This window comes from Motacilla alba, chromosome 15 (genome assembly GCF_015832195.1).
Source record: "Motacilla alba alba isolate MOTALB_02 chromosome 15, Motacilla_alba_V1.0_pri, whole genome shotgun sequence".
NCBI classification, from domain to species: Eukaryota; Metazoa; Chordata; class Aves; order Passeriformes; family Motacillidae; genus Motacilla; species Motacilla alba.
This window is the reverse complement of record NC_052030.1, coordinates 12,292,510-12,309,585: the sequence shown is the minus strand read 5'-3', so window position 1 is coordinate 12,309,585 and position 17,076 is coordinate 12,292,510. Positions and strand designations below refer to the sequence as shown.

The 17,076-nt window shown below is 43.9% G+C and overlaps 1 protein-coding gene across 1 annotated transcript in view; it reads right to left on the bottom strand.

Moving 5' to 3' along the window:
* Positions 1 to 1,734: 1,734 nt before the first annotated feature.
* Positions 1,735 to 17,076, bottom strand: part of AACS (acetoacetyl-CoA synthetase) — a 37,655-nt gene continuing 22,313 nt past the window's right edge. The window contains exons 9-18 of the mRNA XM_038152509.1: positions 14,859 to 14,939; positions 13,787 to 13,911; positions 11,186 to 11,250; positions 10,886 to 11,008; positions 9,489 to 9,602; positions 9,204 to 9,329; positions 7,680 to 7,749; positions 6,946 to 7,004; positions 5,573 to 5,775; positions 1,735 to 3,038 (exon numbers count right to left, since the gene is read on the bottom strand). Of these exons, the coding sequence (XP_038008437.1) occupies positions 2,901 to 3,038; positions 5,573 to 5,775; positions 6,946 to 7,004; positions 7,680 to 7,749; positions 9,204 to 9,329; positions 9,489 to 9,602; positions 10,886 to 11,008; positions 11,186 to 11,250; positions 13,787 to 13,911; positions 14,859 to 14,939 (1,104 nt within the window). The 3' untranslated portion in view covers positions 1,735 to 2,900. The remainder of the gene's footprint in view (positions 3,039 to 5,572; positions 5,776 to 6,945; positions 7,005 to 7,679; positions 7,750 to 9,203; positions 9,330 to 9,488; positions 9,603 to 10,885; positions 11,009 to 11,185; positions 11,251 to 13,786; positions 13,912 to 14,858; positions 14,940 to 17,076) is intronic.

Genomic DNA, 17,076 nt, shown 5'->3' with positions numbered 1-17,076 from the left:
TCCTTCTACAAAAAAATGTAGCAGGAAATGAAGTTACATTTTGTTGCTCTCCAAGAGCTGGTTATAAATGAGCTAAAAATATCCTTCCTCTGGAAAGGAGAAGGATGAACCAAGCAAGCTCAGATTTATCCTCAGCTTTGCAAGGTCCAGGCAGCAGACTGGCCCCTCACAAGCTGAGCAATGGAATTGCTCAGTGCAGAACTCCAGAGGGCACCTGTAGGAATTCCAAAGCCTTTTTCTACTGGAACTTCTCTGCTCAGGCTCTGCAAGGTGGCCCAGAGCTCTCCCCACACGCTCCAGGTTCCCCCAGCCCAGCAGCCACAGCTCTGTCTCAAGTCTCAGACCCCGGCCCTGCTTCCTCCTGCATTTTAAACCTCATTTTAATGCCCCTTTACCTGTGTGAGCCACTGCTCAGCTCACAAATGAAATACTTTTAAATATGCATGCACTAAACTGAAAGACAATAAGGGCCCCAGGGGAGCTGCGTTCCTCAGGCAATTACCTGTGCTTTTAAAAGCCCCTGTAAGCAATCCACACAGCCCCTGCTCCTGTAAGCAATCCACACAACCCCTGCTCCTGCACATAACAATGAGCAGTTTTAGCAGCCGTGCCCCGCCCGGGCTGCCGTACCAGCTCGTTTCATTTCCTAGAGAACCAGCGCTAAGCAGGGAAATGAACTGCAGTCACCGGGCAGCAGGAAGGAGGAGAACCTGCTGGAACAGGGGCTGGCAAGGAACCTGCTGGAACAGGGGCTGGCAAGGAACCTGCTGGAACAGGGGCTGGCAAGGAACCTGCTGGAACAGGGGCTGGCAAGAGCACCTCTCCAGGAGGGGAGGGATGGAACCACAGCCCCCAGGGCACAGGGGCTGATGGCATCCCAGAACTCGGCAGCTCCCAGATCTGCTCCCAGCCCGCAGTTCCTCTGCTCTCACTGAGGTCTCAGAGCTCGAAGGCAGCTCTGTGTGCATGCCACACATCCCACTGCAAGCTGCACACGGAGCTTCCCAGGCAAAACCCTGCGAGCCTCCATTTATACACAGGCAACGGGGAAAAAGAGAGAGAAAGGAAGAGGGCTCTGCCCTAAGGCATCCATCCAGTGCTTCTGGGTAAAACCTGAGGAAAAGCTGTCACTTTCAGGCCAATACAGAAGGAAATCTGTATTTTTGTTTGTAAATGATGCCTGGGAAAAGCTTTGCAGCATCTGAAAATTAGAAGAGATCAAGTTATATCCATTAATTAAACTTTCTCCAGCGTTTGCAGCGTCATAAAGGATTAGAAAACGCAGCCTCTAGGCATTGTATATGTTCTTAATGTATCTGTGCTTCTAAACTATCTTTAATTAATGAAAGAACCCAAAATTACTTATTAATAAGGTTCTGTGGGCTTTGTAAACCTCAGACATTTTGCATGAATTAAAGAACAATATAATGAAGTTTTAATGAATACAAAGTCACAGTTAATGTAAAATTTATATATAGCAAGCCAGAAGGGGAAGGAATTGAAAAGTACTTTTAATCACAGGTTATTGGCAGCTTGCATAGCTCCTTTTTATACTTTTCTAATGGGTGCCTGGTATTTTTATTATCACACCAGCATGGCCTGACTTGGTAAAGCAGGGGAAGTACCAGCACAGAAAGTTTTGGACTTGGATTAAACCCCTTAAAATCAGAAACAAACCAAGCTAAAAATTATTTCATCACAACCAGTCAAAAGGAAAATAAACACAGCAACAGGTGAGAGATGTAATATATAATTATTATATATAAAGAATTGATTCCTTTTAATTAACTCTTTATCAAGGCTGAATGCATTCAACACAATTGTAAGTACAATAATATTTCACCCACAAAATTCAAATAGTGCAGGAGACACTGAATGCCAGAGGGTTGGTACAACTACTGCAACTGCATTTCATGGAAAACAAAACACTTTAGTGCTTCCATTTCACTGTTCCAGTAAGCTCAGTTTTTCAATGACAGGATTTTTCCCTTTATAAACTGGAGGGTTACAGACCTAGAAAAGGGGACTCTCACTTGCAACGGGACATTTAGTAAAAAAAAGTTACAAAACCCATCAGCTTTTATAAAGAAACACCCTGGAATTCCTCAGCCAAGCTCGAGCCAATGAAGGACTTCAAGCAAGGAAGCAAAACGTCTCCTTCAAATGGAATGAAGTTGATCCACATGAATGTCAGCTCATTCCATGGAATAGCCTGGAGTTAGCCCAGGGACGAGGAGCAGGAAATGCTCCCTTCACCTTCGGAGCCCCCAGAAGTCTCCCAGGCAGCAGCTGAAAACAATGAGAAGGCTGCAGCACAAAGAAGCAGCAGTTACCCTCAACAAGAAATGATTCTGAGTCAAAGGGGTTTAGTGCATTATGGTTTGGCTTTATAAAAACATCTTAATGCACTCTACACTGAGAACACTTGCACGGTTCAGGGGCAAGGGGTTCAAGTGTTAAAATCACTCTGATTCCCTTACAGGGGACAAACACAGGGATTGAAAACTGTTGCTAAAAATCCATTAAAAAAAAAAAAAGCAAACGTTTTATGAAAGAAATATTCTATCTGCAACTATTGGTGCTCCCATTTGATGGGCTGCTGATGTAAATCTAACCAGAAAAGATGCACTCATATATATAAAAATCAAAACAGGCAGGTTTCTCCTTCCAGGCTGGAAAAAACTCCAAAATATATGGCATATTTAACCAATAAAAGGGAGCTAAGCTTTACCCAAGCCTTTCATAATGCACTTCATGAAATATTTTTTCCTTTTAAAAGAACCACTGGTATTAAATAGAGCTTTTTCTTTACATACAGTATTGGTATATACAAAACAAATACAGAACAAAGACAGACACACACCAAAAAAAAAAAAAAAACCAAACCCAAAAAAGTGACTTTAATAGTCTTGAAGCTCAGGAATATTTTGGTAGAGGTCCAAAGCCTCTGGGTTTGAGAAAGCTCCCCGTTGCTCAACTTCTTTCCCTGCAATTATTTGCTTCACAGCTACTTCCACTTTCTTCCCATTTACTGTATACTGAAAAACAAAAGCAGCAAAGATAAAATGACTTTTTTTCGTGTAGTGGTTTTATGAAAATATTCATGAAACCCCCCACCAATTCCAGAACTCTATCAAAATTTAGCAGAATGCCTTCTCTTTTGTTCCACTTGAAGCACTTTCTTCTGAAACATCACTTGAAGAGTAGGTAGAATTCAAAGAGTTTGTGTCAGTTTATTACTCCTACTGGCAATTCTGTGAGAACATGATCAAGCTCCAATATAAAACAACAAAACCACGGTATAAACACTAAAAATATTTGGTTTTTATGTTCTGACACATCCAATGTTCAAACAATTTTCAATTTTTTAAGGGTGGACTCAAAAAACAAAGCCCAACTGCACTGGGAAGAAGAAAACCAGGATTTTCTGATCTGAATTGGACAGTTTTTCCAAAAGGGTGAAGTGAAACTGAGCTTAAATGGTCCTCTACAGGTAAACATTTCAAAACAAACCATAACAAACAAAATAAACTGCAACCAACAGAGGCTTCACCTCCACTTGTGAACCACTCAAATTCTATTGCATTGAGTGACTCAAAGGAAGGACCCTGCAGAGTAAAACCCCAATTCTTCTCTTAGGATCAGAGCTGCAAGTTCTGACCCAGAAGGAGGATGTGCTGCAGGGTGAACAGGAGCAGCCTAGGCCCAGCTGGGGTCATCTCTGGTTTTAGAGGCACCAAGGCTTGCTGAGCCCCTTCCTGGTGCTGGTGCCACTGAGATTTTGGGGGTGGCAGCTTTGAAAAGCTGACACACAAATCCCTCCTCGATGTTCCTGCCTGCTCTGGGAACAGCACCCCACCTGCCTTACTGCTCAGTCTGCTGGGGGAGGAAGCCAGGCTGGTCCTGGCCTCCAAAGCCCCTGAGCCTCCTGAGAGAGCTCCAGGCACCACCACTGATCACAGGAGACCATTCAGAACAGGTGAAATGATCCTCAGCACACCCTTACAATATTGTCTCCATACAAAAAAAGAATAAAAATCCAACTTTTCCTTATTAGATCTGCTGAAGTCATGAGTAACCCTACCCTCCTGAGCCACCTTCATCTCTCCTCAACAATCAGCAACCTGATTTTCACACCCAGAAACCACAGCAGCTCAGTGGCCTGCAAGGGAACTGCCCTCTCCAAAAAAAGCCAAGGCTGTTCCAAGTCAATGAGTTTAATCAGTAAATCCTGTGCACGATGACAGAACATTTATCTGGGCAGGACAGAACTAGACAGACTCACACTATGTTTTAAACACTAAATATTCTACTAAAAGCATGTTTTGTGCTGCTAAAACACCTCAGCACAGCTGTACTGTTTCTACCAGAACACAGGCTCAGGATCAGATTGTGTTTGCAGATGAGGAGTCAGGCACATCTCCCAAAGTAGCTGAAAACAGGCAGCTTCCCTTCCTTCCAAGCAAAACTTTTAAAGAAAGATGAGACACAGCTTTGATCACTTCACCACTGGCAGATTTACCTGAAAGGTAATTAAAATTCACTCAATTCAGTCAATGGCTGAGCTAATTAATGATCTAAGCAGGCTCTCCTGAGGGGCAGCCCATGCCAAGCACCTCCCTGCTGGACATTCAGGGGATCCTCACCGTTCACAAGCTCAGCACTCCACACAGAAGCTGAGCTGCAGCCCAGAAAATGGGAACTTGAGGGAATTTTACACTCATGCAAAGACATTTTGAGGCAGGGACTCAAAAATCTGCCAACAGCATCCCGAAACAAAATTAACTCCAGAGACCAGGACCAGATCCCTCTGTGGACCACACAGTGTTGCTGAGCCCTACAGCACTTCCACATGGAAAGCCACTCTGCAGGAAAGGGGTACCATCAAAAGATGGCTCTGAAATCAGTCTTTTGGCTGGACACACTCAAGTCTACGTGCAGATGGAGTGGGGAAAACCACTCTGCACCCCCATTCAATGTAACAGAGAGGGCTGTGAAACAGACATTCCAACTGAAGAGTTCACAGAGAGCTCCAGCAGAACAGCTTCAGCAGACTGAGCATGAAGAACCTTCAGCTGCACGCATCCCTCCCCCTGAGCAAGCACAACAATTTCATTTCAATTACTGCTACAGTTAAGACAGTGATAGAGCTCCATTTAAGTGGCTAAACAGATGTAAAAGTGAAACGGTTTATAAGATGATCTTCTGCATTTGCCAAGTGCTCTCAGCTCTCCTAAGAAAGTCACTGCTAACAGGAAAACAAAAACAAAACATGCTTATGGATAGCCAGAAAAGCTAAAGTTAAATGACCTTTTTAATATTTTCTCTTAAGAGGTTTAAGAACACACTATTGAGAAAAAGCAACCCATTTAAAAAACAAAAACCACGCTCAGCTGAAGAGGAGATGAAAGGATGTTGCTAGGCAACACAGACAAACTATTTATAAAGCTCGAATACACTTTTGAGATGCTAAAATTTCCACGTACGTGGGTTTGAAGAGCAGTGACAACTGCTCCTTAATTACTATTCAAGGTGACAAAGAAAACAGCAGGCAGCCTCTTCCCCGACGTACCGGGATGCCTTTGGTCTCCAGGATGAGGCTGGGGACGTGGCGGGCGGACAGCGCCACGCGGATGGCGTCCTGGATGCGCTTCACCAGCCCGCGGCTGAAGGCGTGGCTGGAGGCCATCTTCAGGAACAGGATCACCCTCTCCTCGCCGTCCTTGTTGTACTGGGGGACACACAGGCTGTCAGACACCTCCTCGAAGGCTTCCACTGCAAAGGGAATCTTGGTTAGAGCCGGGTGTTGTGTTTGCGGGGTGCCCCCATGAAGGGAGGAGTGATGAGTCTGACTCCGTGTTCTCAGAAGGCTAATTCATTATTTTATGATACTGTATTATATTAAAGAATAAACTATACTACACTAAATACAGAAAGGATACTTACAGAAGGCTAAAAAGATAATAATGAATACTCAAGACTCTTTCCAGAGCCTCGACACCTTGGCCTTGATTGGCCAGTGAGTGAAAACACCTCACATGAAACCAATGAACTGTTGGTAAACAATCCCCAGACACATTCCACATGCGAGCACAACACAGGAGAAGCAAATGAGATAAGCATTTGTCTTCCTTTTTCTCTGAGGCTTCTCAGCTTCCCAGGAGAAAATCCTGGGCAAAGGGATTTTCCAGAAAATGCGAATGCCCCAGCTGGGCTTGGCGGAGCGCTCTGGACGCGTGGTTTTATCAAAGACAAAAAATCACCTGCCCTGCGTGGGCAAAGGGGAACAGGCACCCTCTGCCCCGACTGAGCTTCACCTTTGCCTGCTCTGGAGTTGGAGCTTTCTGTGAAAATCCAGGGTTTAAGGACCACTGAGGTCCATAACAAAGTTTTCTGTTACTTTTGGGACAGAAGGTTTTACTCGAAGCCATTTTCTCTGGCTTTCCCCACTGCAGCACAGACAGGAGACAAAGTCCTGGTGACACAAGAACAAGGAGGCAGCAGCTCCTTGAGTCTCAGATCAGCACTTCTGCAGGGACAGTTCCCTCCCCTGTCACAACACACTCTTGGAAATACAAAGCACAAGCTCAAGAACTACTTCGAATTATCAAAAAAAAAGTACAATAAAGACAGTGTCAAGAGCTTGCCTTGAGGGGAAGAAGAAAAACCTGACAGGTTAGTGGAAAAAGAAAAAGTCTGCTCCATAAAATGTTGCTTTTGTATATCCCAACGAGCCACCTCCCACCCTACAGGTACTTGAGGAAAGCAACCAGTTTCAAGTTCACAAAATCAAATTTTACTGATACTAACACACTCGGCACTGTCTCATTTGAAAAACAGCAAGTTTGTTCTTACTTAATCCTTCTGAACAGCTTTGTAATGCTTATATTTCAGATTTAAGGCAACAATGTCATAGCTGGCAGAGGTGGAAAGTTGATTTCATACCTATGTTATAGATTTCAGAGCTTCCAAATCTTACTCCGTTTGGATTTAATGTACCATCACTGAAAAATCAAAGAAAACAAAGAAACATTGAAGTGTGATTACAGCTTGATCAAGAGGAAAAATTGATGCAATTAAGCAAGTCTCTCTAGTGAAAGCAAAACCACATGATAAACATAATTTTAGGAGAATTTGAGTCAAAAAGGCATTTTACTCATTAGAATGAATCTGTACAGAGAACAGCAACGTTATTAATTCACTCAATTTTGTTTCAAACAGCAACTTTGAAATGCAAACACTAAATTCAGCCTCAGTTGTGATCCTGAATGTCTGTGATCACTGACACAGGCACAACTTAATACCTGACCTTCTGTAAGGAAGTTGTGCTGTTAAACAAGGTGGTGGCAAAGCCAAGACCACAGAAGTTCCCCAATTCACCACCTGGAACGTGCTGCACTCTCAATCCCAACTGCTGGGACCATTATGAACCACGCAACACAAACCCAAGTCCAGTACAGTCTTGTGTTCATAAATACAAAAGTGAACCTCAAAATGAGCTCCCTTCCCTCAAATCCAGCTGCTCTGATTGATTTAAGGGTTGAAAGCCCCAATATGAGATTCAATAAAGTTAATAAAGAGCTAACAAGGGTGGCAGAATCACGTGCATTTTACCCCTAGGTGCAGAGTGCAAATTTTAACACTTGCTTCCTCCAAGCTCTCCCACCAGGACACTGTACCTGCGACCCAGCATGACAATTCCTCCAGTCTTAGGGTTAATTTTGCAGTAATCGCCGTGGGCCCAGACACCTGGTGGGGAATGGCAAAGGTTAAGCAGGATTTCCTCATGCAGTCACACTGTGCAACTCAGCTGGCATTGAGTGAGTGAAATACACAGAAATCCAGCTGATGTTCTCCCCCCAGCCAGGGTGACAGGACTGAGCTGCACCACCAGTCCACACCACAGTCACTGTAAGAACCCAGGAGCAGCTCAGAAATCAGGATCAGCCCCCAGGTTATCATCTGATGGCTTGTTTGCATGACTACACAGCACTCCCTACAAATCCAGCTGCTCCGAACACCTCATTTTGAATCACTGGAAGCCTTTTCCACAGAAGTTACAACATTCCCACCTCCATTCATTGTCTTTCTTGATCCATTTTTATTATTATTATGCACAATTCTTTACGAGAAGCTTTCTGGGCTTGTGTAATAGGTTTCAACAATTCCCTAGAGAGCTTTTGTGCTTACTGTTCTGTATTTGTCTTAGTGCAAAATCAGGTTTGACTTCTCAGTATTATTTAAGATTGATACTGCCACAGCAGCCTGCCAAAACCAGAAGTACAACCCAACTCTATTCAAGTTTTTCTGAGGAAAAACACCAACCTCAATTATTTGCACATTTCCAACTTAATTGTTACCATCTCAAGCCTATTTACAAGGAAAGACAGAAAAGGGGTCCAGACAGAACCTCAGTGCTTTCAGTCTTAAAACTGTCACACAGATTTATTTTCTTTTCTATTTACTGCTGTCAGGCTTACATGCAGGCTGCAACTTTCACATTCCTCGGTTTTCCTATGTGATTCTCTCCTGATTTTTCTTGTGAATCCACCCTGTACTGTTGCTGTTTATTAAAAGAAAATTTCCACATCCAAAAAACAGCAGTTAGAGATCCTGCTCTTAAAAAATCCCTGCCTCAGAGGCACCAGGGGTTTTGGCATTGCTGTGCCACATCAGGAAGAGCCCTGCATGAGCAGAGTCCTCCACAATTACTAAGAAAAGCCTCTGGTCCACTTTATCCTGTAGAAAGCTAAGGCTGCGTGTCTCAGACAGCAGATATTTAATACATATTTAATCCTCATGCTAACGAGGCAGCAGATCAGCACTTTTCCCTCGGGACTGACTCCTCCAGGCAGGCAGGAGCAGCCTGGCAGAGGTGCAGCAGCACTCACTAGCAGCTGATTGCTACCTGCCCTGTCCAGCCCTTGCAGCTCACTCCTGTGCCACGCAGTCTGTGCCTGCACTGCAGAGCTGCCTCAGGAGAGCAGCAGCCAGCCTGGACTGGAGCTTTGCAGAGATCCTTCCTGCTTTTGTTTGGTTCTCTAGTCACAGCAAAGCACGAGAAAACAAGAATGAGGTGTTATGAAAGAGCTCACTCTGGAAACGGGGACTCAAAGCTGCACCTGGGGCTGGGACTGGGCAGCAGCAAATGAACCTGTGCCTTCCCTTACAGCCTGCACCCTCCAAAGGCCTTCGTGACACACCTGGGAATTTGGAGAAATAAGCTTTTCTGTATTTGCTTCCATTCTCATCGTTCCAGAAGTGTGTGGGCTGGCAGGGAATGGGCTTGGTGCAAACCAGCTCTCCACTTTCACCCCAAACTGGCTTTCCTGTTGACAAAAAAAAAAAAAGGTATTTTCCACATTTCCTTCCTGTAAATAACGGAGTAACAAAGCAAAGAGCACCTACACTTACTGCTTGCTGTTAAAGTGAAGATCACCTCGCTACTGTATTTTCAAAGTGTGCACAGTATTTAGGATCATAGTTACCTTCATCATTCCATGCTTCCACGGCCATTCCCAGATTTCTGGCCTGAATTTCTCCTTTGTAAACAGGAACTGTAACATTGTGACCCATGAAACATGAAATGATATCTGTTCCACCTAAAATAAAAGAAATCCATTTAGAATATACGATATTTTTTGGGAAAAGCCAACCTGAAAACTACACGGGAACACTGGAACAGCCAACTGCCAACCTTTGCCAAAGGCTTCTGATCCACGCTAAGCAGCACAGAACAAACAGCCTTATCCAGCATGTTGTGACTTTTATTAAAAGGTTTTCTTCCTTACTTTATATATCTTGTTATATGTGTATGCTTTTCATGCAGAGCTATCCCTTAAGGCATAACTTTTCTCCTTTCAACAGTCTCTTTAATCTCATTTAAGGAAATTTCCATTTATGGGAGGGAGAAAACAAACAGGGCCTGCTTTAGAGACTTCAGATATTTACAGAATTACTTCGAAATGTTTTCTTGTTTGTTTTCATTAGTTTAAAGTAACCAGTCAAGCTATTCCACTGCACATTTACTTAGCTTTATCAGCCTTATCAGCATGGGAGGAGGGGGGCCAGGCCTTCAGAATGAACAGTTATCTTAAGAAAAATAGATACTGTCAAAGTGCTTACTTAACTGGAATATTTATAGTCTTTCTAGGACTTTATGGAAGAGAATTAAGACACAAATCAATCATGTTAACTTTTCTCAAAAATAGGCTTCTGCATTTGAGTCTATTCACGTCTGTAGTAGCGAGTTCTAGATTCAGCACTACTCTTACTGAGCCCAGAGTCTGAGATAACTTCAGCAGCAGAACAGTCACATTTTAAAAATCAAACTGAGTTAAAAAGCTCTTTGAAAAAGTCAGTCCTTGTCACAAAGCACAATGAGGAGGGCTGTGGTGGACCTTGTGTGAGCAGAAGTTGCCTCAGCCAGCACTGCTCACAACAAACTGCACAGCATGGGGGCTTGATATTTCTCTAATTATATAATCCACAAAAAAATCCATCTGCAGTGCCAATTACTTGGCACAAAAGAACTGAAATGGGAACTCTCCAAGAGGTATTTTCTGCTAAAGTCAGCTATATGCAGAACAGTATGTTCTGTAGGTTAATAGACTCTTTGCTTGATCTCACCCTGCCACCCCTAAGGACAGCCAGTCAAAATAAATGATCATACTTAAAACCCAAAACATCCACCAAAAACCCTTTGGAGTGCCTGAGTTTCATTATGGCACAGTGAATTATGCAGAAAAACCTCAGCACTAAAGAGACAGCTCATTCCAGTTTAACTACAAGCAATCCCAAATGATCCACAGCTTCCCAAACAAGCAGGGGGGAGCTGCACAGGCAGTCAGAGAACTCCTGAGATGCTGCAGCACAAAAGCCTCACCTGAAATGGATCCCAGGAGGACACTGCTTTTTATGTGTTTGTAGACATACTCATAGCTTTGAGACTTGAGAGGTGATCCTGTAGACAGGATAGTGTGGAGTGTCTGGAGATTGTGTGTTTCACCTTAAAAAGGAGACAAGCAACACAGGTTAGGGCAGAATTTCTCCAAGTGTTGGGAACTGTTTGTCACTACAATCCAGAATAATTACATAAAGGGCTGTGACAAGACAGGGAGCCAGAACCAGGAGAGGAAAGGTAGGAGGGAGGACAGAAGGGATTCACCAGATTTTTGAAGCTTACATGGTTTTAAATTTTTCTCTTCTAGCACAGCCAGCCACTTTGCACCCGTTCCAAGGATGGTGATCCTAGAGGGAAAAGAAGTTTACATGTTTTGCATATTTAAATATGCTAAGACTGTAAAGACCTGCAATTCCCACTGCAGTGAGCAGAGGCTGTTACACTCTCTGTATGTGGATTAGACAAACAATGCAGCCTCTCAGAGCTCTCCAAGTGCAAGGCACATCCTTTTGAACTATCAAAACCAGTCAGATCAAATGCCATCTCTGCAGCTCTGAAACTTTTAACTCTACCTTTAAATATTAAGCAAAGCTTTCCCATCTCACAGAGACATTCACTTACATTTACAGGAATTTGTAACTGCAGAACACTCCAAAGACACCACAAAATGTTATCATGTTTACTTTATTAATGGGCCATAATTTTACCAGGGTGCCTTGGTGCAGTCTTACACAGGAAAACTTTGCCATTTCAGGGCACAGCTTGACAAAAAAAAAATCACTCTGGGACAGCAACCAGTGGTTTTCTGGTGGTACCTGTTCAGTTTCCAGGTGAAAGCCTGAGCTGCCCATGCCTCAGTGAACAGGAAACTTGGCCCAGCTGAGCAACTCCATCCTGCCCTTGCAAAGGGTATTTAGAGCTCTTCAATGCAACACAATTAAAACCTGCTTTCTGCTGATTCCTTTTGCATTACAGCACTAAACTCACTCAAAATGCAGAGCTAGGTGAGGATAAGGGACACAGCACAGAGCACGGGCAATTCCCACACCAGCAGAGTTCAAATCAGATCCTGCTAGGCTGGCTTGGACCCCAAAGGCAGGGGGGAAGGTAGGACACTGCTCCAGGCAACAAGAGGATATTTCAGCACTGCCAAAAGGGGATGTCTCCCTTTGCCATGCTGGGGGAAGACTCCCCTCAGGTAGGAACAGGCTTCTTGCACAAACAACAGGGCACAGAGCAGTTTACCAGGCACATGGGAAGGGCACATGGAATGGTCTGGACTGGAAGGAACCTTAGAGATCACCTAGTTCCAAGCCCTGCCATGAGCAAGGAATCTTCCAGCACGAGAGCCCCCAGCCACCCTCTGTGCCAATCCTATGAACTATTTTTACTCTTGTGTAACATCTCACTTTCCTTCCATGCCTCAAACCAGTGCTTATTTTACATTAGAATACAAAATGCTTCTCTATTTTAAGCTCTTTGACACTTCCTCTACAGCACATGTAGAGCCAAATCTCCCTTTATTTCCTTCCAAATGCTGCATGACTGCATTTAGTCACCAAGCAGCAATTCCCTTGCACAGATCCCTCCTGGATGTCCACTTGAGTCACTCCTGCCACGCAGGATGAGATATCCCGATGATCCCCCGAGAATATGCTCCCTGAAGCAGAGTGTGGTGCATCTTCAGAGATAGAAGGTAATCTTCGCATGTTGGAGCCTTTTTTTTTTTAACATATTTAACATATGAGTGAGCTGGGAACAGACTGCATGATGAAGTAGCACCCAGATGGCCACCGCTTTTAGCGCCAGATTACAAAAGTGAGACATGCAGACACATTTATCTTCACTTGCTTTTGGCATGCGGAGACAATGCTTAAAAATAAGCTGGGTTGTTTCTCAATTCTCATTTTTTTTTGCCTGTTGTTCTACCAGGGTTTCTTTGGGGGTGAAGCATGGCTGAAGTTTGTGAGTTTCTTTCTGGAAGCATCTCGACTTGGCATTAAGCTTCAGTTATAAGAGCCAGAGACAAAATGTCAGTCTTTAAATATTACATGTCACAAAAGACAGTGAAGTTTAAATTATTAATCATGCAGAGTCAGAAAGTGAATCTTGTGTCATCCACTTTCCACCACAAACAATTTTAATTATCAATTAAAAATGACACTTGTTTTACTGGTAATAAAATTCAAATTTACTCATTACATGCAGCTGGCAAAATAGGAAAGCTACAAAATAAATTAAAAAAAAAAATCGAAGCTTAACAAAGTGTACAAAGCTAAATGCAACCACAGGGTTTTAGGGTGTTTATCTGCTACCTGCCATTTCTCTAAGCTTCAAGAAAGAGTGCTGTGAGCATTTCCAGGCACAAAAAATGGCATAAAACAATTACTGAACAGCTTATCAGTATGAATTAGCCATTAAAGGTTAAAAAGCAAAATATGAAAATATAAGCAGCCCTGCTGAGCCTTTCCAGTCAATTTATGTCTTTAAGTCAAAGTTCTATATTAAAATCTTAGGTTGAGCTGCTTGAAAAAAAAGAGTTCTTATTTACTAAGTTCTGAGTGTGCTGAGAAATTACTCTTCAGATTGCTCCCAATTACTGCCTTTTGAAAAGGCTGCTCTCGAGAACTATTGAACCAAAAGTCTTTGTTTGCCTGGAATTCTAACACCTGGCTCCAATTTGAAACAATCAGCTCTTTGTCTCTCCTCCTCTCTCAGAAAATGTTTGAGTACAAATTTTTCAGAGCAGTTCCACCCAAAAGATAAACTGTGTCGTGCTGTGCACCAGCTCCTGCCCAGGGAACAGCACCTCCAGTGAGGCTGCTTGGGGCAGGGTGACAGCGTGACAATGCCACCAGCCTTTATTTAGCCCTGGATACATACCCTAGTCTGTCAGTCAGGTCCCAGAGCACATTTGGGGAAGGAATTAGAGGAGATCCATCATACAGGACCACCGAAGCTCCCGTAGCAAGTGCAGTCACCAGCCAATTCCACATCATCCAGCCAGTCTGGAGGAGAGAAGAAGCCCCCATGAGTTTGTGCCTGCCTGCAGCCCCAGCACAGCCCCAGCAGAGCTGTCAGTGATGCACTGGTGCAGACCTTGGCAGAAGCTGGAGCCAAGCACGATCCCTGCCCTCACGCACCAGGTGCCACCTTCCCCTCCACCTGGCCTGCTGTTAAACCCCCAGCAGTGATTTTGTCTGAGGTATCAGCACTCAGGCTGAAGCTCTGCTCATCCTCTCACCTGTCCCAGGCTGCCTCAGCTGCATGTTCCTGACGGATGTTGATCTAAGAGATCCCCACCAAGAGCTAGTGAGGGGGGATTCCATGCCTCCCTGCACACAGCTTTGCAGCAGGAGCCAGGACAAGGCAATTACCATGATCCCTCCACGGGGATCCTGCAGGCTGACTAGTCATGTTAAAGTCCACAAGGGAACTCATGAGGAAAGACATCAGCCCTCTCAAACTGCTCCAGTCACAGAAGGCTTAGGAATCATTTTTCTTGATCACAGCCTTAGGAAAAAACCCACACATAACTGAACTCCACACAGATGAGGTTTACCCCCTTGCCTTTGTCAAGCTTGGAGCTGGGCAGCTTTTTCCTCACAAACAAAACAAATTCTCATCCTGAGCATGACCTAGACCTGCAGGAAGGTGGAATCTGATTTGCAGGTGATATTGATGAGGCAGCTTGATCAATACACCTCAGAGACTAAAAATCAATCCATTTTCCTCACCAGCTCGGTCAGAAACATTTAACATGGGTTTGACCTCTCATCACAAAGATCCCTGCTGCATTTTATTACTTTTTTATCAACTCAGATAGGACAATCCCTTGCAGTAAAAAAAATTAGCACACAAAGAAGCGTGCTTGTGGATTTGGATGACAAGTTGTCCCATCTTTACAGGAAAAAGATGTTACAGTGTTTCTAAAAATGCCTGAAGCCCCACTTGCCGTTGTGTAGTACATGATCACATCACTGCTGCTCATGTTGCCATGAAGAATGTGCTCCTTCAGGTGCTGTATGAGGGTACCCTGCAAGAAGAGAGGAAAACACAAGATCACATAAATGAAAAGGCAAAACTCTGACAGCACATTAAGGCTTAAAAACCACTAACAGTCAATAGCTTGCAGGATGCACTCCAGGATTAAAGCAAGTATTCCCTTCAACTGCAAGTGAAGTAAATCCCAGGGCCTATCTAACAGCAGCAGCAATTGCATTCTCCATCTTCTCACATAACTTTTCAGCCTCTCTCATTAGACCTCAGCAATTCCCACTGCACATCACTTTTAATCCACGGAATAAACAACTCCCTTCCCTTGCAACTCCACGCAGCCATCAGCACAGAGTGCTCCATGCAGACCCTGATTTGAACAGGCTTTCAGCAGGCAGACTTTCCAAGAGAAGCCCTTTGACAGTTTCATTTTCAGGGAATTTGGGCGACAGGAGGAGTGAAGGACTGAGAGCTGCCATAAAGTGCAGCAGCTGCTGAACATTAGCACCATGTGTCCAAATTATCTATTAACATCTAGCAGACAAAAGACCTGACAGCACAGATCTCTTGTAAACACTGGAGTGACTAGAAATGTGAAATGTCTCACTGCTCAGAGCATCAATATTAATAATGGCCTGAAATGTATTATTTCCTTTTGTTGGAAATGCTGCTAAACCACCTTCCTGATCATCATTAAAGCACAGCTCGCTAGGATAAATAAATTTACAGACTACTTCATTAAGTCACTTCGCTGCAGTGACAAATTAATGTAGCCAATGTTAAAATAAAAAATGATTTTTGCATTTATGCAAGGAGTCACAGTGAAACTATTAAGAGCCTCATAAGCATGAAACAGGATTTACACTGCAAGAAAACAGATTACAGATAAACATTCAAAATGAAAAAGGAGAGTCATAAAACCGGCACATGCTTCGGGAGAAAAAGCAGAAAACATTAAATAAAAATAAAGGAGTAAATCTTATTTTCACTTCACTGCTCAAAGAAACCAGGTCTGAATTCACCTACTGCTGTTTGAGCAGCCTCAGCTGTCACAACGCTGCCATCTAGCTACAGCTGCCATCTCCTACAGCTGAAAATCACCCAGAAATGGGGATTTAGAGACACTGTGTCCAACTGAATTGCTAAGGTTGCCAAAAGAATTGCAGGTGTTTACATAATTACTGCATTTAGAAAGGACAGCCCATTGATCCTGCAGGAGATTCTGAAAGATCCACACAAACCAGCAAAATTAAAAGTTATATTCAATTCAGAAAAATACTGGTTTTCTTTTTCCTTCATTTAGTTTTTGCTACTTCAGTTTTGGAACCAAAAGGGGATTTTTGAGAATGGTTTTAGGTACAGGCTATGAACAGTCTCCCTGCAAAACCTGGTACACCTCAGGCTGGAAACAAAAGGGCTGTGAGAGAAAGCAGAGCTAAACTCACAGCCCAAAACACTCTTGAGTTAATTTATAGGATTCGTTTATTTATAGGACTTTTACAACCCCCAGCATTTATCACTTCACACCAGATCTGGCAGCTGATAAAACTCCCTGCTCTGCTGCCCCTGCTGGGGAGCAGGCCAGGCTGGTGAAGTGCTGAACATCTGGAGTGTGAGCACAGCTGGGCAGAGCCCCAGCAGGGCCAGCAGCAGCAGGGCTGAGCCAGGGGCAGCCCCTGGGCTGGGCTCTGAGCAGCAAACAGCCCCCGGGGGGTTTTCCTGCAGCCACACCAGGGTCTGCAGCTCTGCAGAGGGGTAAACCCAAGCCCTGCAAGTCCTCGAGATGGATGGATGCGAACTGAAGAGGATTTTAGCTCAAAATTCTCTCCTTAGGTAGCTGGGAGCAGGGAATAGCTGCAAAGGGGCCTGGCATGAACGAGGCAAGAAGAACCACCAATGTTTTTAGGACTAAAGAATAACAATTACTAATGTTGTTCTGCAGCACACCCAACTGGTCAGAACCACACAGCTTTGCTTCCAGGATCAAAAGGAAAGCCTGCTCCTCTGAGCCACCATTTTTTAAATTATCTCCCATGCCCTGGCTTCATTTTCTTTATTTATGCATGTCATTCCACTGTGTAGCAGGAAAACAGAGCAGAAACTTACTGCAGAATTAGAGAAAGTGGGTTGTGAATGTAAAGTAAGCTGCCTGTTGGCATCTAAAATCAGTACAGTAA